This window comes from Sinohyriopsis cumingii, chromosome 4 (genome assembly GCF_028554795.1).
Source record: "Sinohyriopsis cumingii isolate HCF-2022 chromosome 4, ASM2855479v2, whole genome shotgun sequence".
Lineage (NCBI taxonomy): Eukaryota > Metazoa > Mollusca > Bivalvia > Unionida > Unionidae > Sinohyriopsis > Sinohyriopsis cumingii.
The window spans coordinates 95,629,329-95,653,157 of NC_142964.1; the positions used below are offsets into that span (position 1 = coordinate 95,629,329).

Consider the following 23,829-nt stretch of genomic DNA (forward strand, 5'->3'; position numbering starts at 1 on the left):
TTCCTTTGAAAGATGCTTCTGATGTTAATGGAGAAATGTAAAGTTGACTAAATATTGTATTAGTTCATTTATTTTTCTTATTTGTACATGTACATGTATGTTTCAAAACTTCGTGAATATTTAATTTCTCTTTGTATATGTCAAATTCTTTTTTATATGATTATATTGTGAAGGCATATAATTTATTTTATATTTGCCTCTAGTTTTACTTCTTACCAGCTAAAGCAGATGTATTCTATTTATTCATCAAAATTTCTAACACCCCCTCTCCCATTTTGGTACAAAATGATATTCTTATCTCCATTTTAAAAACTGCTTTTTGTGTTTGTTTCTAAAGTGTGTAATATATGGATTTTGAATTTCATTTTATAAATGAAGAAAGCAAATAGGTAAGCCTTTGAGGTAGCACTTGCCTTTAATGCTATAAATTGATGTACACCTTTATACATTCATTGGTGATGATAGTGTTGATAAAGTCAGATGACTCATCATGTCATGGTAATATACATTTATATGTGTCATAAAATTGCATTGGAACACATATACAGGGTATTTATGATTTGAAATCGTATCATATTTTGTTCTCATTAGCCAGGAAGAAAATTAGCGAGATAATTCTAGCAGCAGTGAAAAAATAAATAATTCAAATACAAGTTTCATGGGATTTATGACCACACCCGTGTTAAAGGAGGGTACAGTAGTACCATATATACTCATTTGAACTTGAATTGCAAAATGCATACTCAGATTAGGGTCTTTACAGTTTGTTAGTACTTATCAGTAGAACAAACTGAATAGACTCATATCAGCTGGTACATTATGTAATGGCAGATTATATTTATATATATATATATATATATATATATATATATATATATATATATATATATATATATATATAAACACACACACTGGGTATGCTGAGGCACCTCGTGCTGAAAAGTAACCACTGTAGATGAAATTCAAGTTCTACCAGGCAACTATGGGTTTCCTACTTTGAGATGTGTCCTTGGGAAAGGCACTTACTAGTAGCTCCCATTTACTAAGCTTGATATAAACCAACACAAAAAAAAATCTTTGCTGGATGCTATGGAAACCTTGTAAATGCTAAAATTAGGTGCTTTGCTTTATTTAAATGTTGCTTGTTTAATGTGACACTTAGTATTTTTTTGTATGTAGGTCCATGAAAGAAGTTTGAAGCTAATTATAAAAATGTTTTTGTGATAATTTTGAAGTATTGTGTATTTATTTTGCACTGACTTTGTGCTTGCATCATCAGACTTCCATAAAATTGTTGGGGATGTTGTTACTCATTGTCTTCAACATCTTCTGAACCACTAGGTGAAATTTTATGAAACTTTATGATCCCCCGGGGTAACCATCTGCAAGAGGGGTGGCATCCAGACTCCCAAGCTCTCTTGTCCTTGGAAAGGTTGGTCAAAGTTCAGATTTTCAAAAATTTCCATAAAAATGACATTTTTAGATATTATCTCACTCTACTTTATATATGCAGTAATGCCAGAAAGATGCATCATATACATTTTTGATGTTGAATCCTGATCCCAGGGCTTGCTGTCTGTCTCACTGTGGTGTGATGGGCAAGCACAGGGGTGGTTGGGTGGGTATGGGAAGTAGTTAAACTATGCAGTAGAAAGGCTCAAGGGCATCTGCAGGGAGGGGGTAAGGTGGGCAGTTGCCCCCCTCTCCCATTTTTTATAAAATTCATAGTGTGGTATATAAATGTCCCTTTTAATTTTGGCTCCCCCCCCCCAACACTCCTGTGGATGCCAAATAAAGGAGGATGATTTAGTATGGTGAGCCATTGAAGTTGCCTTAGTTGATAAGTACTTTCAAATAGTGGATGATTTAGAGAAACAGTAGTCACATAAGCCAGGTGATTGACTAATACAGGTTATTTTCTGTGATTCTGGTTGCTAAGATGTGGGGATCTTGAAAATTAAGTTGATTAGGACAAGTCATAAAGTATATGGCTAGGTTTTCATGAAGTACGTTTAGGGAGTTATTGTTTGTTGTGTTCCTTACGAGGACTGCTTTATTTGATGCAGTGAAAAACATGGTTGTTACAAGTACACATATGAAAAATTGAACTTATCAGTTCTCTTCCATGAGCTTTTTTTTATTCATGTGAAGAATGTGTGTGTGTGTGTGTGATTTGGATTTTTAGCGTAGCTTTAACAATTTTTCAGTCATATCGCTATGATGTCTACAGTGCGACAGTTTATAGTGATGTCTAGCACTGGGGCATCATGCCTCAGACATGTAGTGGGGCCCATAGCCGAGTGGTCTAAAGCACTCTTTGTTATGGATCACTGCCATCTCACCTGTCTGCATGGGTTCAAGTCTAGGATTCGGCCAATGTGAGTATGTGAGAAAGCTTGCCAGTAGCCTCTCGTGGGTCGGTGGTTCTTCCTGGGGTTTTCCCGGGTCCTTCCTTCACCATAAATACTGGCCGCCATACATAGCCTATCATGTGCTGAAAAATGGCGTTAAACCCCACAACAACAACAACAACATCAGACATGTAGCATGATGTCCCACCCAGTCACAATATCCTGACACCAGGCTAACCAGTCCTAACACTACCTCTTAATGCTGAGTGCCAAGCGAGGCAGATGTTAGTACCATTTTTGTAAGTGTTTGGTATGACTTGGCCAGGGATTGAACCCATGACCTTCCACATCTGAGGCAGATGCTCTAACCACTAGGCCGCCGGAGCGGTGATTCTTGTGAAGAAAATACCCTTACTAACACCTTTAAAATATTGTTTAAATGTATAATGTAGTCAGTGAGGTAAAAGAATGTCCTGTAATGATAAAAGAGCCTTCACTGATCACTTCAGAATACCCAGTTGCACAGGGCTTACTAAAAATGGAATTAAGAGTATCAGTCAGTGGATGGGAAGGGATCCAGTTATATTCTCATAGGTGTGGACCTCCCAGCCCTCTATCCATTGACCAATACTCTTAATTTCATTTGTAATGTACCCCTGTGCCCAGATGCAAAATCTGCCCTATATTTCTCAACACAGGTGACCTGCGTGTACTGCTATAGCACAGTTTTTTAAGTGTTTTCCAAATTAGTACATGCATGTACAATTTTTAGCAATATATACCTGTACTCTATGAATACATGCACTTGGTAATTGTATACCCACAGCTGTATTAAATGCATTAGGTTGGTCATGTACTAGGTTCAATATCTTGGTCAATAAGGTATTATATGGTTATGTGGGTGGATCACACCATACTGACTCATGATAGATCCAAGGAAGGACTTCGGTTGTTATGTTTAATGTTTATGTCATCTATTAGTTGTTATACTGTACCATCTATTTTGGCTGTGGGATTTATGATCAGCAGGAAGAAACTATACATTGTGACTAATCCTTACTGAGAGAAGTATATAGAGCACATTATTGTGATTACATATAGGTAATTATTTGTAGTCAGTTGCCACTGGAACAATTTTATTTTATTTGTAGTTTCCAAAACATACTTTTAGCATCCATTTTAACCTCATCAGGTTGTTTAAACAATTATTGCTACAGATAAAAGGAGAAGTAATAATCAGATTTTCTGTTTTAGTTGTCTTTTTTCATATTAAAATTTAAATTGTCCAATACTGTACATCCTGCTAACTTATTTTCTCATATAAATAGTGCCTACTCAGTCTCAGCTGCAATAGTGTAGACTTGGACAAGCCATCATACAATGAACTGGTAGATCTGACTCTGACTTAATAGATTGTTTTTTTTAAAGAAGAAGCTCGTTTGGTCAATTGGCCAATATTCCATGAGAAGCTTTTTAAAAAATATGGGATGAGTCAGGTGACACTATATAGAGTGGCTTGGATGCCCATAGATTGGCTCCAGAAAAAAGCAAATCCCTACTTATAAAACTGAATATTGTTGTATAAATTTAAATTGTCATTTGAGATGGATCTTAGTTCATACATATGTACCGGGGGCCCTGAGTGGCAGAGTGGTCTAAAGCGCTCTCTGTTATGGATCACTGCCATCTCACCTCTGTCTGCATGGGTTTTAGTCTCGGATTCAGCCAATGTGGGTATGTGAGAAAGCCTGCCATGAGCTTCTCGTGGGTCAGTGGTTCTTTCCGGGGTTCCTGGGTTCTTCCTCTACCATTAGTACTGGCCGCCATGTATAGCCTATCTTGTGCTGAAAAATGGCATTAAACCCTACAAGAACAACAACAACAAATACATATATACCTTCTCAACGTTTTTTTTGCATCAGATGATAAAAAAATAATATATATATATCTTTTTGCTGCAGGACTTTATATTGTAATAATATGGTATGCGTTGTCAATTTTCAGCTATGAATTTGATAAGTACAGTTATTATTAACCTGTATATGCACAATATGTTCTGCATGCAAGCACTTAATTTTTTAAATGTAGAGTATACATATATATTGCATAATGTTATATATCCTGTTTCCATTGTATATTGTGACCAGCATACATGTGCTATATATATGCACTTATGAGTCCAACTACAAACTTCACAGACCCAGAGCTGCCTTCACATGTGATTGCAGATCTGGGTCTGTGCAGTTTGTTAGGAGTAATCAATAGAACAAACAACATAGACCTGATCAGCATGCCCATTATGCTATGGCAGATCAGGATCTTTGTTGTTTGCATGTTGACTCGACTTGTAAGCGACTACATATGGTATGTCCAAATCTGTTGTCACATAATGCACCGTAAGAGCTTTGTTTTTGCTGTTCACTTGAATTCAGAAGAATACAAGAACAGCTTAAGGTAGTCCACTTTTATGGAATTAATGTTGACTGTACAGCTCATAATGATGTGATCAAAACAATTTGACGTCAGCAGTTCTCTTGGACAGAAAGGATGTAAAATGACATGATTGCAACTTCTAATGAGCATCACGTCCGATGCATGGGTCCTTAAAAGAGTGCTGATGACTTTTGTTCATGGAACATCCTTCACTGTCTCAGACTGTCATCTTTCACCAGTCCAAGCTGTTCTATTCCTGAATTTTCTTCAGGTGTCAAGAAAAGAAGACCAGTTTCTACCTTGAACAATCTTTTCTGGAAGAACAGTTAAAAAAATGAAGACTACCACTTTGGCCAGGAATGCTGTTAGATTCTGTGAATTGGTGTGTGATTTCTCCATGGAGGTTCAAGATGCATATCTTAACAAATCCATATTGCCAGCAAGAGGAATATCTTGGCAGACAGTCTATCTGTCTGTTATGATGTTACGGAATGGTCTCTGTACCAGGAAGTAGTTAGTGTCACTTTTCCAGTGGTGCGGGAGACTTCTGATGGACTTGTTTATGATAAGATAGAACAGCAAGCTTCCATGGTGTGCCTCCACAGCCCCAGATCAGAGAGCCTGAGAAGTAGATGTCTTCAGTTAGAGTGGAACTTGTGGTTTGCCTTGCTACCTTCAGATTGATTGTTAATTATGTCAACCTAGAATTGAACATAACTTTCTTTGCAGTCAGAAGGACTACTAGATTGAGAAATTGACAGGTACTGCCAAATCTTTACTTGTCCTTCCCAAAATTGCTGACTGGAAGCAATTTTGCCAGACTGGGTTTCTAGATAAGAATCAGCTACCTTTAGTAGCTCCACTTCCTGTTGAGAATCTCATTCTCAGTCATATCTGTCATGGGTATACTCAATATAGACTCCTTGCTCAGATAGGGCTTCATAGGTAGTCCCTTGCTGAAAGAGACCTTTTTATGAGGCTCTGGAAGTTGTCTGAATCTTCATCATTGGAGGATGTGATGAGAGTCCCTTCTGGATGTCTCACACTACTTTATCCTTATTGTACCTTCAGTCTTCTATACACCAGAGTGATGTCATTTTTTGTGTGGATTAATCCTGAATGTAATTGCACATTGTGGCTCAACATTGCTGCAGCTTTTGGTAGTGAAGACTCGTACCATAAGGGCTGGTGTTTCTTATACTAGTTTTCTGAATCCATTATCCTTCAGCCTGACTTTCAGATTCAGAAGTGTAATAGGTTTTGATGCGGAATTACTGCTATTAAAATGTATTTTTTTGGCAGGCAGATCAAACTAATTTTAATAAGGTAATACTGTAATTACCTACCACTTTTACAAAATTTCCCTCCTCTCACCCTGCTCTGATGACCTGACCTTTGGATCCAAGTAAAGTGGAAGTAAACAGATTTGGGCTGTGGTGCAGGTATCAGACTGTGACCAGGTAGTAAAAAGATTTATAACTATGAGGAAGTTATCACATGTGATCATGTATAAATCTCTAGCTTGGACATGGGACTTGGCATTACAGAAAGGTAAGCAAGGTAATGCTGGTAGGTAAGCATTACATACCCACCCCCCACTACATGTTAATTTTATGTTGTTGGTTAGGGAGATGCGCTTTGAAGAAATAATAAAATACATGTGCACAACTCAGTGATATGCACAGGGTGTTTGTACATTTCGTGTATCAGTGGCTTTGGTTTTGTAAGTTCTGTTCTGCACTGTTCAGGGTGGGGATGAGTGGTGGGTGGGGCTGTATTTTTTGTTCAAACCAGAATATTATTTTTCTTTCAACTCAAGATTCAATTAATATAATGGATCTATTAGATCTTTTTTATCTAAAAATTTGAGCACAAATATTATTTTAAACTATTTTTGGGGCTGGTTCTTTATTGGATATCAGATTGGTATGTTTGTATGGTTTTACTCCACACATGAGAGGCCATTCCTTTGACTTTAAGAACATATGTTGATTGCATTACATATATATAAGGATGGGCTTGAAAGAGGGTTTTCCCTTTAAGTTTGTAAAGATAATGCCATGCATACATTCATGTCATGTGTATATTTTAAGGTCCAGGAGGACTGAGCATACAACATTTATGTACAAGAAAGTCAAACAGTACAAGGTAGATGAACTAAAATATTTTCTTTTCTAGGATGTGCTGAAAACTACTAGGTTCCACCGATGTTTTGGTTAAGTTACAGCCATCTCCAGGATAGATAAGGTAAGCAACCTTAATATTTCAACTTTGCACACCCCCAGATCTAAAATGTATTAGTTGATAAGCAGTGTGATTACAGTAGTTGTGCTTTTATGTTTTATTTACTCATTTTTTATATATTTTGGGTCTGTATACAATTCAGTACGAGGTCAAGTTCAGTCTATGATTCAAAGACATTGGATCAATTTTCCTGTTTATATTTCCTGAACGAGTCATGTTAGATTTATTGGGTAAGTATTCCAGATGGTGTTTGTTGTTTTTTTTAAATGTGAAGAATATACCTTTTTAAAAAATTAATTTCACAATTCATAATATTGAATGCAAATTGATCAACTTTTAAAATTCTTTCCTAATTAGATCTTTGTTTATCTATGTGCACTCATCCCATATTCAGCAAAAGGAACTTAACTACCCACCATTTGCTGTTAAAGCACAGCAACATTATGTGTTCATGAATTAAGAGGTTAGTGTTAGGACTGGTCGGCCTGGTGTCTGATTATGTGACTGGATGAGACACCATGCTACATGTCTGCATCATGATGCCCCGGTACTAGACATCACTATAAACTGTCATACTGCAGACATCATAGTGATATGACTGAAAAATTGTTAAAGCTACGTTAAAAATCCAAATCATACAGACACACGTGTTTATGATGGATTGCCTGTGATAGATAGTTAGGCTTCTTGTAGAAAAGTCAAAAAGATTCTCAGATATTTATTTTATGCATTGTAGTTTACTCTTGTGTCAGTTAGCATGTTGCAGCTATTACTCACTGCTGCTTACTTGTACCAAGAGTTTAAATTAAAACTGGATTCCATTTTACAAAGCAAACATCTAATGATTTGTAAATAAGAATCCCATAGGATATCAGCTCTGTGTATAGTGAAACTTTTAAGGTTACCTTTACATTGTTGCATGATCTTTATGATTAAATTATTCACTTTCACAACATTCTTACATGTTGACTTTATTATTACTCAGATTTCTTTCAAAAGGTCCTTTTTCAGTTTAGTGGTGGATTGGCTTGGACATTTAATTTGGATAGTATCATTTTGATTTATTTATTTTTGGTGATATCTATAAAAATTGTTAACGTGTTCATGAATCACCTCATGGAGATGTCTGTCTACATGTGTTTCAGTGGTTATCATTTATTGCTACATGTATGAATTTATTGACATAAGACAGTGTAGCCAGTCTAGTTAAGTCATAAGTCTTTGTTAAGTTGTTGACATAAGGCAGTGTACCAGTCTAGCTAAACTATAAGTCTATCTGACATTTATCTGTGTAATGCACATCACTTCATCAACTAAATTTAAAACCAGCAATTTTTTTTCTTTATGACACTTGGCTCTGTTGATGCAGCTTTCATATTTGAGTGGGCCATTGTTAATATCCCGGCTGTAGATTTTCCATCATATTCCATGAAAAACACTGGAAAATTCTAGCATGGAAAACGCTGGAGTATTTGGACTAATATCCCAGCCTCTGTCCTGGGTAGGCTGCAAAACCCTGGACAATTCTAGCATGGAAAACGCTGGAGTATTTGGACTAATATTCCAGCCTCTGTCCAGGGTAGGCTGGAAAACTCTGCATAATTCTAGCATGGAAAACGCTGGATTATTTGGACTACATTCCAGGCTATGTCCAGAGTAGGCTGGAAAACCCTGGACAGTTCTTGCATGGAAAATGCTGGAAAACCCTGGACAATTCTAGCATGGAAAATGCTGGAGTATTTGGACTAATATTCCAGTCTTTATCCAGGGTAGGCTGGAAAACCCTGGACAACACTGAAATTTAGCTGAAAATTGTTGATTTTGTAAAAATGAAAATGAGATTTTAACAGCGATGCAACTTTTATTTGATGATAATTTCAAGAAGAACATGATCCAAATTACCCTAACCAACTCCTTATATGGACTGAGGTGTTTAGTAACTTTTGAATAAGGAAACAAAAATTAAAAACTATACTTGTGACTGGTAGCTTAATAGGTTGTGCACTAGTATTCAGTAGATAACTTGGCTTAAGGTTTTCATAAATGTCGTTACACTTCTACTGGTGTGTCATAATATCCAGATTACTGGCTCTTTACATCATCCACGTTTCTAGAAATATGTACTCTTACTCCACACACAGTCTGGCTACCATATACATACACTTGTGATCATACCATTTAAACTGAAAGTAGATTTACATTGTCCATTTCAATATTGCCTGTCTACACTATAATGTTTCAAGCAGTAGTTGTGTATATGTTTAAATTTCACAATAATGTTCCAGTCTTAGTTCATAAAAAATTTTTGTTACAATTTGGCATATATTTTGTCATAGGTTAACAAAGTTTAAAACGCATGGTTAATAATTTAAAATATACCATAAATTATTTGAATTCTGGACTGGTCTTGGAGAGGTGGCCTTGTTATGTACTTATTATTGGCTCTTGCCCCAGTTAGCGTCTTGCCAATATATTCACCAGATCTGTACAGTATTCTGAATATTGATTTAGCAGCTTTGCTAAAATTCAAAATTCCACATATTTCTGCCTCATGCTTGGTGTGAAAAAAATTTGAAATTAAAATTTTCACCATCATATGCACTAAGTTTCTGATATATTTACTTATCTACATACACAACTCCAGGTTACAGCTAATGTTCAAGACATTTGAATTTGAAACGAATGTGGTATTACCTCTTGCTTTCTTGATACAAATTAAAAGATCAAAGAACTTCAATGAAGCTGTCACCATCAAGTTTTTTACATAACTGTGCCTTGCAACTTTTTTTCTGAAATTAAAGGACACAAACTAATCAAGTATTTTTGGTGAGGAAAATTGATAATCATTTGCAACAGTTTACAGCTGTACATTCTTATTAATTATACAATAAGTTACTATTAAATATTACTGAAATGGCTGAATATAAATTGGATAGACAGAAACAAGCCATAATCTGAATCGAAGATTCATTGGTTGAAAAAGAGATCTACCTGTATATTTCCGACAGTCTGAAATTAATTAAAACAAATATAACTTATTGCTACAAATAGTACAATGTCTGGAAAATAATAACAAAAAGATCAAAAATACAAATACCAGTCAGATCATTAATAAAATCATGGGTGAATAAAATTTAAAGTGAAATTTACAATTTGGAAATGTATATTTGTAAGCCGGCATGTACCAACTTTTAGAAAGACAGCCATGAGATGACTGGTCATTGTGCATTAGGGATAAGTAAAAAATATTGCCAATTATGTAAACAAAGCTTAAAGCATAACATATACCTTTCAGTATCCTTACAGGTTTGGCGTTTAATTTATCTGTTTCAAACAGCATAAAAAAAGAAATTGTTCCATAGGATATATTTCGTAATAGCTTTCCGTAAATTTACATCACGTGAAGTCTTTCGCAGCTAAGGTACTCGGCAGCCGTGCAAATAATTTTGCTACATCTGTTACATTTGGACTGAGTAATGACTTACCTGCAATTTTTGCAATAATACACTCATAGTATCCCTTGAATCCACGACAAACCGCCATCACTTTCTCTCCCGTGTGATATTTCTTCATTTCTTTTCATGGCAAGTAAACATCAGCCATACAAATTAAGCCTCCCTGAATGGGATGATCATTCACCATGGCTATTTCTGGTTCAGTGGTCATCTAAAAATCCTGGGATATTTTATATCGTACAATTTCAGTGACACTTTAATTGAAAATTGCACCCAAATTCTAGACTGGTTATCCAAAGTCTTTTACGGTGCCAAATTTGGAACCAAAATTTACAGAAACAATTTTGTATTATTTTTTTTTGCAGACAATTTTGTTCTAATGCATGAAATTGAAATATGCCGGCTTTTTCAATGTAGTCATTGGTTAAAAAAAATAAGTTCATAATTTTATATCCCATCATAGTCAGCTTCATCAGCCATCATCATACGGAATAACCTCGGCTATTTCTGCGTGACAAAAACGTGACTCCGATACATGAAGAAGAATACATCACAGAAAAATCAGACATTTTGTTCTCTTCTGATTTATGATTTATCTAAAGAGTTAATATTTATACATCGGATACCAACGCCGTGATTTGGATATTTTGGGGAATGATCGGTTTACAATAAAGTGGTTTTAGAAGACGAAGTTTACGACCAAGAGGCAATATCGTGATGAGGTGTGGAACACAAATGGAAAGACAACACAAATTGGACACACAAATATTATAGGTGAGTATGAAATAAACAGAGTCTCAGATTTATCTTGTTTGCCCAAGTATAAACTGACTATATGATGCACCGGCCAACACTATATAATTCATTGGTTTCAAGACTGATCTTCAATTTATTCTCCTGGACAGGCCACAGGGGCTCGTACTCGTAGTGGTATCTGTGCTTACAATTTAACTATCAGTGATACATATACTATATTACATGTATGACTGGTAATTAAATTGTAAGCAAGTATAGGAGCCCACATGATACAAGCATAGTCATTGGTTAGCACCGGCTTTTGGCACTAATTATTTAATCCTGGTATTGGTATAAATTGACAAATGTGTTAGAAGCTGCACAGTTGAAATTCATTATATAAATGTAATACAAAATAGTTGTTAAAAGAATTGACTGATTTAATTTCTATAAATGTGAGAAGTTATATAAGGCCAAAAACAATGTTTCCTCTTGCACCAGTTTTAAAATTAGAGTAGGTATTTTTGTTTTTCAAAACACACACACACACACACACACACATATATATATATATATATATATATATATATATATATATATATATATATATATATATATATATATATATATATATATATATATATATATACACACACACACACAAATTTCAAAGCAACCAAATTTGTGCAATTTTATTTTAACAGCCATAACCTTGTAATTGTCAGTCTTGGAAATGTTAACTCCAGTGATACATGTAAGCCCAAACAGGGACTGCTCTGGTATTATGATAAAGTTGTGAATTTCTTGAGTATTTGTAGGTCTAATCCAAAAAGGTCTTTACTGCTAAATTTTCAGACTGCTACATTTATAAGTAAAATCAAAAAAAGAAATTTTGAAAAATTTCACATTAATCTTAACAAGATTAAAATTTACCTAAGTTTTACCATGAAGATGATTTTTGAACGATATGTTAGTGTTTTAATCAGTCTGACTATACAGTCTGTAAATGTTTTAATGCTGTTTGTGTATTACAGGTACTGGCGTTCAGTACAAAATATGTAAGCAGTATGAAGTTAATTCCACAAAGTACAAAGTCCATTCATAAAAGCACCATGTACTGGAAGAAGAGAAAGCAATGGTAATTCCAGGAGTAGTATAGAGTTTTTTTTACATTTTAAAGAATGTCTGCATCTGTCTCCCACACCATTATTTATTTGTGTGTTGATTAGCATTATCCTTTATACATTTGTTCTCGCCTAGTACATTCACAGCTTAACATGGTTCATATATTAAACACAGTGTCATTGCCATATCACTAATTTAAGGAATAAACAAATTTCAATATACAATACTAAATGGACTTTTCAGAGTTCAACAAAATCTGAGTATATGGTGAAATCATTCATTATTTACAGACAGAATATTCAATGTGCATGTTTGAACAGAACATTCACTCTGTATGGTTTATCCAACACACCATACACAATATATGCACAATGTACACCATATACAACCAGCTCTGATCAGTATTGATTCTTGCAGAACAAAATATAATAATTTATTGTTATGCATTGTCATTTAATCATACTTCAGTTTTTAATTATTTAAAATGTTAAATGTAATTTTTTCCTTTCATTGTTCTTATAACACCCTAAAACGTTATGAAACTTGAGATGTTATTCTGAAAACATCACATAAATTTATGAAGTGTATGTTGTATCACATGTACTTTGTATGATTGAGTATATTATTGTGTATCAGCTACTTGTCATTTACATGCATTCATTGTGTATCATGTTTGCATTACCCATGTTTAAATGATGCATGCATTAACATTGTATTTGTCGAACTAAACTACTGTAACAGTGTAATATTAACAGTACATATTCAATTCCCACAACAAAACAATAATGTTTTAACGTCAAGATTTTAATATTAATTAAACGTGTTCACTAAAATTTGTATTTCTCATTACAGTGATGTTGACCTAGGTGAATCCAGTTCTGTTGGTCTTGGTGATTATGAAATTGGTGACTGTACGAGTGCAAGTAATACTAACTCTTTAAATATAATGAGAATATCAACAGATAAACCAACTAGATATGGTGACAGTGACATGAGTTTTTCATCTCAGTCAGAAGAAAGTATAGAGTTTGAATCAAGTTCAGACAATGAACAGTATCGTCAGGTGAACGAAGCAACTCGGTCTTACCCATTCCATGTCACAGATCCCCCACTTTATGTCATAGCCCCATAACAAGATATATATTGTAGTGAAATCACAAAGTCTGAACATGTTATTGCCCTTGGGGCTTTGCCAACAAGACATAATTTGTCAAATGCTAAATAGGTGACTTGTTGGACTTAATTCAGTTGCATCTTCCTTCAGCAAACACAGGATTGACAATTGTCAAAGATTTGAAGGAAAAATGTGAATTCAATAAGGAGTATCTCAAATACGATTTTTCTTGTGAGATCTGCAAAAAACTACTCAGATAAAGAAGAAATGTGTGAAACTGGGGGCTGTACAGGTGCAACTAATAATTATGAGCAAACATCTCTTTGGAATGAAGTTGGCTCTGACAAGAAAGAAGACTTCCTTTCGTCATCAAAAGTAGCTAGGATCAAGTGTCTTCGAGAACCTATTATTGTCGTTGAAATTGGAAATGACATTTATGGTGCTATTCTCTGCAATCAGCATGAAAAGGACTAAAATGGCTCTCACCATTGCACAGCAGAATTTCATACTTATACACTGTAGTGTTAAGCTCATGTGGTGAACAGATTTGGACATATTTATGATTTTATATGCACCAGATATTTTCTGGTCAGGATTTAACTAATTTTTCAGGATATCTTTTCATACATGTATAGTTTGTGTTACACCAACATTTTTGTATAGTGATGTTCTTTTGATCATGAACATTTAATTACATATGTGGTACTTACAACAAATGATGTACTACTTTAACACTTGTGGTTTGTCTTTTTAAAGCAGGGGTCAAGTGGGTTTGTGTGAGTGTGTGGTTTCGTTTGTTTATTTGACTTGTGTCCTCTGTTTCTCAGTATATATTTATAATAGGTTTGAAATAATAGTTTACTGGTAGTTTCAAGTTGAAAAATCTGTTACAGCATAGTTTAGTCATGATTGCTCTTTCTTTAGGTAATTAAAAATAATTCTAAGTACCAATCTTGAAAATTGACTAAGTTCTTTTCCAGGGTTTTCCATGCTTAAATTTATCCCAAAAATTCTAAGTCCAAACTGTCCATGCTTTTCCAGGGTTTTCCATGCTGAAAAAAATCAAAGTCCAAAATGTCCAGCATTTTCCAGGGTTTTCCATGCTGAAAAATTTCAAAGTCCAAAATGTCCAGCATTTTCCAGGCATGTCCAGCATTTTCCATGCAAATATCCAGGGTTTCCATGCTAAATTCTGCAGAATATTTCATTTTTCCATAGTTTTCCAGGGTTTTCCATTGTATTCCATCCTTTTCCAGAGTATATAATGGAATAAATACAGCGGGGATTGTTTCCTAGATTGAATGTAAATGAGGTGCTGGTTTAACTTTTGGTCAGTTACTAAAAAAAGCTTTGTAACTTGTACATTCTCACTAGTGATTGTAACCTCCATCAGTAAGAAAGACAAAAATATTTATGCCATTTTTCTGAATTAGAAGATGCCATGTCAGAAGGTCGAAAGATGAGGTAGTTGTGGTTATTTAGGCAAGGTTGAGTGCAGTAAATTACAAAAGATGAGGTAGTTGTGGTTATTTAGGCAATGTTTAGTGCAGTAAATAACAAAAGATGAGGTAGTTGAGGTTATATAGGCAAGGCTTAGTGGTGTGAATAATTATTTGTAAGGGCAAATGAAGCATATTATGATTTTTGATCCTCTTAAAGACAATTCCCCAATAAACAGTCATGTCATCTGTCCAGAAAGGTGAACTAGTCCCAATTTAAATTATAATATTGGATGATAACCATTGCTTTGTTCTTAATGTAAAGCATGGAGTATAAAGTTTTCTTGGAATTGCAAACCCAAGTTCATTGTCAGTGATTATGTTCTAAAGTTAGTGACTAGCTAGCTACAGGACAGTTATGTCAAATGTTACATATACAGTTGAGTGATTGACTTTTAGCTTCTCTGTTAATACATCAGAAGAGTTTAAAGGATGGACAGTTGTCTGTCATCTTTTATCTGTTGTCTTATGTCTATCATTCTGTTAGCAGAAGTTTATCATCATTACTCCTAAACTGCATGGAGGATTGCCATAAAACTTTACAATCAAATCATGTCAAGGTCTAGCCTTTACTAAATGAAAATGGTGCTGCTCAGACATCCATTGTGGCCAATGAAGCAGACTACTACTCCAGAGTGGTAATATATCAACATAGGGTTTTCACTAAAAGACCTGATATTTGTTTGTTAATAAAAGAAAATGGTGCCAATCTGAAGTCCTGTATGGCCACCATGGTAGCCATCTTGAAAATCTTGTTATTGCTACTCCTTCAGAATGGATGGTCATATCAACATGGGGTTTTCAATAAGACTTCTAATGACATCTAGTTAATCTCAAATTAAAATGGTGGTGATCTGACATCCAATATAACCATCATGACAGCCGTCTTGAAAATCTTCTTATTGCTACTCCTTCAGGATGTAAAGTTATACTGACATAGGTTTTTCACCAATTATGATATTTTGTTGGTCCTGAATGAAAATGGTGCAGAGCTGACCTCATATATGGCTGCCATAGTGAACATCTTGAAAATCTTGCCAATATTATTCTTAAATGGATGGTCACATCAACATGGGGTTCTCAGCAGAAGTCTTCTACTGGTGTCACTTTAGTTCTGAATGTAAATGGTGCTAATGTTACATTCAGTATGGCTGCAAGAGTGGCTACTTTGAAAATATTATATTAACACTCTTTGGTCTTAAAATATGTAATACAAAAGAGTGAGAACTAGAACTCAGCAAATAATTTTTTTCTGTAGAATACAAAGTGAAAAATGTAGAAAGAACTTATGGTATTGCACAATAAATTCCAAATAATCCTAGAATTTCAAACACAAGTTCTAATGATTAAATTTCTGAACAAACTTTAGTGGTATTCTAAAATAAATCCAATGCTGGAAGTGTTGATGTGCCTGTGATGTGGCCTGTGTCATATTGATGTGCCAGAATCTTTTGTTGAATAACAATAATGCAATCCAAGAATATGTCTTTATTTGAATTTCACTATAAAACCAAGTTTTTGAGCACTTCGTATTTGCAGAGAAGAATACCTTGAATTAAATAACTTGAAGAATGAATAAATTTTACCCCAGATAAAATACTGGGCACAACAATAATACAATTGATTCTGCTCAGATCTTACAGCATGAATAAATGATTTCACGAGGAGCAAGATTACAGTATATAGTCCTGTACTTGGCCTCCAGGTCACATTAATATTTTCTAAAAAAGACAATTACCTTTTCATTCTGGAAGGTTTCAAATATTTACAGGATAAAATCTTAGTTATACTGTAATTGGAAGTATGTTACAAAAATTATAATAAAGAACATGGTCGTCACAGTGCAAAGATAATAATCCTAATAGTTAACCCATACTAAGAGAGAAAATATTAGCTATGTATTAGTTGTTTATAGAATTTTAAAACAAATCAATGTTTCAGGTCAGGTAGAAAATGATCTTGATTACTTACAAGGTCAAGTCCAAAATACAATTATCCATTATATATAATAAATAAAAAAAACTAACAAGCAATGCAAATTAAATAAACCTAACAATTGTGACTGAAAAATATCGAGCTGGTATCAACACTCGGCAGTTAAAAAAGAAGAAATGGTTTTATCTAAAATTCTCTTGAAATTCCCTTCAGGCAGTATTGCATCATTCCTTTTGACAGGCTCTTGGTTTTAGCTCTACTGATCATAGGCCAGAAGAGCTTATGAAATGATCTGTTGTCCATCGTCCATCTGTCCATTAGCCCAAGTTTTGTAATTGCTACACCTATTTGGAACTTTACCATGAAACTTAAAAAGAAATTTTTTCATGATATAGTTGGTTGTAAATGAAAATGGTTTTTACTTGGACATCCAATATGATCTTGATCAGACATCCAATATGACCACGATGGCAACCATTTTGAACATCTTGTTATTGGTACTCCTTCTAAATTGATGGTCATATCAACATGGGGTTGTCACTGAAAAGACTTATGGTGACTAGTTGGTCCTCAATGAAAATGGTGCTGATTGAAGGGGGGGCATGCCTCTGACAGAAAAAATATCAAGCAAGTATTTGCCAAAGTTTCAGTTTAATTCAGTTTCATATTAACTTTGTTCTATTTTAATTTTTCAGTGAAGACTAAATGATAATGAAATTATTTGTCCCAAAAAATAATTGGATTTGTAAATTGCCAAAATGAATGGTGTTAAAGTTAACTAAATTGCATATTTTTAAAATGAAAATTAAAAGTAGTTAAACCACAATTTTGAGTTACATAACCACTCATGTGAATGCAACTATCGCACATGTTGGAATTTTTAGCTGTAGTTCACAATTTTTCCAAACCATTGGTCTGCACTTATACATGCACTGTAGATATATACCTGTAGCAAGATAGCTAGTTTTTGATAAGATGCAGGTACAGGTATTGAGAATTAACTTGAATTTTTAATATTTCAGGACAGCAGTAGACAATGAGGGCATGCTGGAAAGAGGCAAAGCCTCCAGGTAGGTTTTAGCAAATATCCTCCTATCCATGGTGTGAAGCATATTAATAGTTGTTGTTGTAGTTGTTGTTGTAGGGTTTAATGCCATTTTTCAGCATACGATAGGCTATATATGGCAGCCAGTATTAATAGTGGAGGAAGAACCCGGGAAATCCCCGGAAAGAACCACCGACCCTCGAGAAGCTACTGGCAAGCTTTCTCACATACCCACATTGGCTGAATCCAACATATTAATAGTCTTCATATACCTGCTGTAAATCAGAGCATATTATCTAATGCCCATCTGTTGGAATGTACATCTGTCTGTGTCTGACTGTTATCAATTTTGTTTCTGGACATGAACTTGGGTTGGCCGCCATCAGCAGTTACAAAACTTTTTGAATGGCTTATAGTTGAGCAAAGCAGAGGCATATTTACTTTGGGGTCAAAATGTTAAAGGTCAAGTTGAATGAGTGTGACTGAAATAAGAAAATTGATTTTTGCACAGCAGTTTGTCCTCCACCCATCAACAATTACCAAAATATTTGGGTGGCATTCACTTGGGGTATGGAAGAGCCCTGTTGATTTCAAGGTAAAAAAAATCAAAGGTCAAGGTAACTGAGACAGTAAATAAAACAAAAGTTTCCACACAATAATGAGTTCTCCACCATCTACAGTTGCCAAAAGTTTGCAGGTGGCTTGCACTTGGGAAAAGGAAGAACCCTATTGATTTCAGGTTTAAACAGTTATGGGTAAAAGTCACTTTGACTGAAAGAAGAAAAATGGTTGCTGCACAATAACTCCAGTTATCCATCATTTTTATGAATTGCTTGCAGTCAGCATAAGGAAGAAACCTGTTGATTTTTGGGTTAGTGTCGAAGATCACTGAGACTGAAAGAATAAAATTTTGTTTTGCACATATCTGACTAAACATTGTGGATGGTTTCTACATATGGTAAAGAAGCTGCCATAATGTTTTGGGGTCAAAAGGTAAAAAATTAAGGTTGGTGTGGTTAAAAGAAAAAAAAAATTCTCTGCAATAACATTACTTCTGCATCACCAGTCTGAATTCCCAAATTTTGTGGATACCTTGCACTTAGGGTATTTAAGAGACCTATCAATATAATGTTTAAGAGTTGAATGGTGAAGGTCACTGTAACTTAAAGATGAAAAATGGTATTAGCTTAGTAGCTTGAGTTCTCTATCATCTGTTGTTATGTGTTTGGATTGTTTGAAGTTGTTGAAAGGAAGAAGTCTGTTGATTTTGGGGTCAAATGGTCATGGTCAAAGTCACTACAGCTGAATGAATAAAAATGTTGTTTGGACAGAAACTTTAGTTCTGTAGTACATACCATACCAAACTTTGTAGATGACTTGCACTTAGGGTGGTGATAAAACCTATTGATTTTTGCATTCAAATGTCATGGTCACTGACTGAAGGAAAAAAAGAGGTTTCAGCACAAAAATCTAAGTTATCTACATATTGTAGAGGACTATTAAACATGGGGCAGGTATATAATGTGCTGTTCATGTAGTCTTGTTGGTTGTTAGAAATGACAAGAAAAGGAATTATTTATAGATTTTAAATGTAGAAGAGGGTTTAATTCAGATTTAAAGTTGGGTAACCATATATCTAACTCTGATAGTTTGCTGAAATTATCTCCATTTCACAATAGGTGTGCCTTGCCTAATGGTCTTGCAGCAGCTAGGAGATACATTTTGCAGAATAAAAAATAATTTGACAAGGATTATAGTTATATATAGTTACTGTGAAACATGTGTATGAAGGACTTTAGAGGGAACAAATATATAGGCCTTTATCGACATGTGACCTGTATTCAAATTTGCAAGTAAACTTCTGACAAGGTTGTTGTTGTTGTTGATCTAGGGTTTAACGCCATTTTTCAGCACAAGATAGGCTATACATGTCGGCCAGTATAACTGGTGGAGGAAGGACCCTGGAAAACCCAGGGAAGAACCACCGATCCACGAGATTCTGACAAGGTACATGTATCTGTAATTACTGGTCTTTATGAGCAGGCATTATTTGGAGGTTTTGCAAAAGAAAGTTTCATTGCTTTTTTGGTTGTTTATTTTGACAGCATTTTCTTTGGCTATATGATGTCAAGGAAACAGGAGGTAAATACCTTTGTCAAGGGCACACCCAATGAGTTGACATGGGTTTTTCCAGCCAAGTACTGAATCAGCGGCCCTTGGGATTACAAGACTGAAGCTCTTTCATTTGAACTATCAAAGTTCCCGATGATGAAGTTTTGGAGATGTTGGTTGTGATAAAATTCATGTAAAGGTTGGAACTATATACATTGTACCTCGATTTTAAGAAGGCTTTTGACTTAGTTGACCATACTTGTATGGAAACTTGAAAAGTACAAATATTCTCACTTATCAAGCTGATGGACAGATCATACCTATTTGACAGAAGCCAACAAACTGTTATTGGTAACATTAAATCAGAGCAGATGTTCATCAACAAAAGAGTTTCACAGGGATCTATTTTAGGGCTTGTATTATTCATATTGTTTATAAGTGACTTGCCCTTGTATTTGTACAACATTGAAAAACTGATCTAGATACTAATCATACTACAGTTAAACCTATCCTAATGGTCATTGAGTTAGTGGTCACCTGGTCTCAAGAACCATTTTAATTTCCCCCTGGTAAATTTGTTATTTAAATGTCATGTAATCATGCACAGCCAGCAGTGGCCAGGTATTTCTTAACCCAGCAATGGTTTTACCCTGCTTTGAGCTGTCACTAGAGCATATTAGCATCGACCACTCCAAGTATGCAAAATAATCTTTTGTTTGATGAGCAAGGCAAGGTATATAGAAAGGTATATTACCAGAATCAATGTTTACATGTTTCATATTTCAATTGTAATTGAAACTAAAAGGTTTCCAACAGTGTCAGATTCATTAAGCTGAGAGCATTTGTGAACATGGTAGTCGCGTGTTACAAGAAAAACATTGTTGACACATGTTCTGTTCTTGAAGAATCTGACTCTATCCAAGTTGCTGTGACAGCAACAGGTTTCTGGTCATTGTTCTCTGAATAATATGTGTTATTTCATTCTTTTACAAATAGTATGAGATGTTAATTTGATATTTTCATTTTGTTATACATCAGCATTGGAAAGGAGGTTTATTGTTGATATCTGACTATTGGATCTTTGATGTCATGTACATGTAAGTTGCGAGATTTATGTAGTCATATCACTAGAAATGCAAATGGTGAGTACCAGGTCACATTTCACCAATGCTGTTGTTTTGTCTTGACTGTCAGCAGATTAAATAAGCAACAACTTGTAATACATGCAATTTCAGAGAAAAAATGTAATTTTCCTATTGATTTACAGTACATGTAGTTTGTTCATCCTGATGGCCTCAAGGGAGAATATTATATTGTAATTAAGTTACCCTAGTACAATAAACTTGTTATTATTATTATTATTATTATTATTGACCAAAATCTCAGAAAGGAAGTACCATTAGTCACAGCATTAGGGATGACTGAACAAACTATACCTGGAAACAAATATAGATACCCACTGTAAAGAAATTTCACTGTTATTATAATACAGTAAAATGTTGTTTATTTGTAAACTGTTTATCAAGATTTTTCACGCATCTGGACCAATGGATTGCCTTCTCGGTCTACATTTACAATTTGTTTTTATCACATTTGGTCATAGACCAAAAAAGATCTTGAGGATGGCCTGTTGCCTGTTGTCTGTTGATTTGTCAAAGTTTTTTATTGTTGCTCCTCCTAAACTAACCTGGTAGATTGCCATTCATCGCAGGATCTTTGTGGTTTTAATGAAAATGCTGCTGCTCGGACAGCCAATATGGTCACCACAGCGACCACTTTAAAAATCTCATTATGGCTACTTCTAAACAAATAGTCATGTGAAGCATAGAATGTAACTAAAAGACTTCTTACGATGTATAGTTATTCCTAAAGGAGCAAGGTAACAATCTTACATCCATTATGGCTGTCATGGGAGTGATCTTAAAATTCTTGTTATGACTACTTCTGAATGGAAAGTCATATTAACATGGGATTTGACTAGAAGACTTTGTATCATGTCTAGTTGGTCCTGAATGGAAAGTCATATTGACATGGGAGTTTCACTAGAAGACTTTGTATCATGTCTGGTTGGTCCTGAATGGAAAGTCATATTAACATGGGAGTTTCACTAGAAGACTTTGTATCATGTCTAGTTGGTCCTGAATGGAAAGTCATATTAACATGGGAGTTTCACTAGAAGACTTTGTATCATGTCTAGTTGGTCCTAAATGGAAAGTCATATTAACATGGGAGTTTCACTAGAAGACTTTGTATCATGTCTAGTTGGTCCTAAATGGAAAGTCATATTAACATGGGAGTTTCACTAGAAGACTTTGTATCATGTCTAGTTGGTCCTTTATGTGAATGAAGTCTTTGTCTCTTAATATGTTACTTGTCTTTCCATAGTCATTGTAAAGGTTGCTGTTGTTCGTTGCTTTGTTGATGTTACAGTTATCAAAGCACAACACTATGCCGAAAGGAACACCATTATAAAATCTCAACATCTATTCACCATTGGACATCAGTTATGTCATTTGTTGATAAGTTAACCCACTTATGTCATTAGTGATTTTAGCCACTGAATTTTGTCTCTGAATAGATTTTTTCTTTTGTATTTGGTGAGATAATTTGATTTGTTTGGTACATGCATATTCCATATTTATGGAAGGCTTGATCAGAACCACTATGGTCGATATTTGAGCTCTCTTTGAACTGTTAACATTTACATAAAAATAAGAATGTGAATGTTCTATGATAGGTGTATATTGTTTTTGTTTTGTAAAATATTTTGAGATGAATGCTTATAATACTTAACAAGAGGTAAAATAAGAATAAAATACATAAAAAATCCTTGTGGATATTTTTCCTAAATCCAGTTGAATTTTGACCTTGAAAACTGGCACTCATGCACAGACCTGTTATGAGACCACCTATCTTGGGAGAAGACATTTTGATAGCTAAAGCAGTTATCTCACAAGACTGGTTTTACTGTAGTAAGTTTGACTGGTAATACTTGCACCGAATTCGAGGAATAGATGACAGACCATGTTTTTTTGCAGATGGGGAAGTCTTCAAGACAGGTTCTACTGTATTAGATATTTATATGCCAGAGCCTAATAACAGCCCAGTGCAGCTTTCTGCGAAACCATAACTTCTGAAATTTGTGTTTAGAAATTCACAACATTTTGACAGTGTCTGTGACACTCAGTTTTGACCATTCACTATAAACATTACATGTACTTTGTGAAGGAGAATCATGTATAGTTGTGTAATTGTCTTGATCTTCTTTGAATCATCAATACTTGAACAAAGCAGGCAAAAGATATTGAGACAACAGCAGCAAGCTTGGTGGCTGTCAAAAGATATGAAAGTAGGAGAGAAGAAATCAGATAACTTTGAACACGGGTGAAGTTTTGCATATTTTCTATCATAGTGTCAAATAGAAAGCTTAAGAAGCATTTGTATGCATTAGAAAACTGACAGACATAATGATTTGGATAAAAAATAAGCTAATTTTTTCCTGGTCAACATCTATTCTTGATATTCTGCTATCCAAATTATGATCAAATGACCAGTTAACTTAAGTCATCAGAGTACACAGTGTGAGAAAAGGCCGATTAGGGATTGGGGACCCTGGGTGGTTGAGTGGTCTTAGATGCTTGCCTTTACAGATCACTCACACATCTCACCTCTGACCATGAGTTTGAGTCTCAGCTTGACCGACATGGATATGTGAAAAAGCTTGCATTTAGCTTCCTGTGGGTTGGTGGTTCTTCCCAGGGTCGTTGGGTTCTTTGTCCGC

At 34.8% G+C, this 23,829-nt stretch overlaps 1 protein-coding gene across 8 annotated transcripts in view; it reads left to right on the top strand.

The window, feature by feature from the left end:
* LOC149801712 (phospholipid-transporting ATPase ID-like) overlaps positions 1 to 23,829 on the top strand; it is a 246,481-nt gene that overhangs the window by 72,109 nt on the left and 150,543 nt on the right. For 6 of the 8 annotated variants that reach the window (XM_089955994.1, XM_089955993.1, XM_089955997.1 and 3 more), the window contains exons 2-3: positions 6,963 to 7,031; positions 17,914 to 17,961. In XM_089955994.1, coding sequence (XP_089812120.1) covers positions 17,928 to 17,961 — 34 coding nt within the window. In that variant the 5' untranslated portion in view covers positions 6,963 to 7,031; positions 17,914 to 17,927. Of the gene's footprint in view, positions 1 to 922; positions 3,453 to 4,239; positions 6,336 to 6,962; positions 7,032 to 17,913; positions 17,962 to 23,829 lie in introns of those variants that run through there. The other 2 variants (XM_089955995.1, XM_089955998.1) reach the window with 2 other exon arrangements.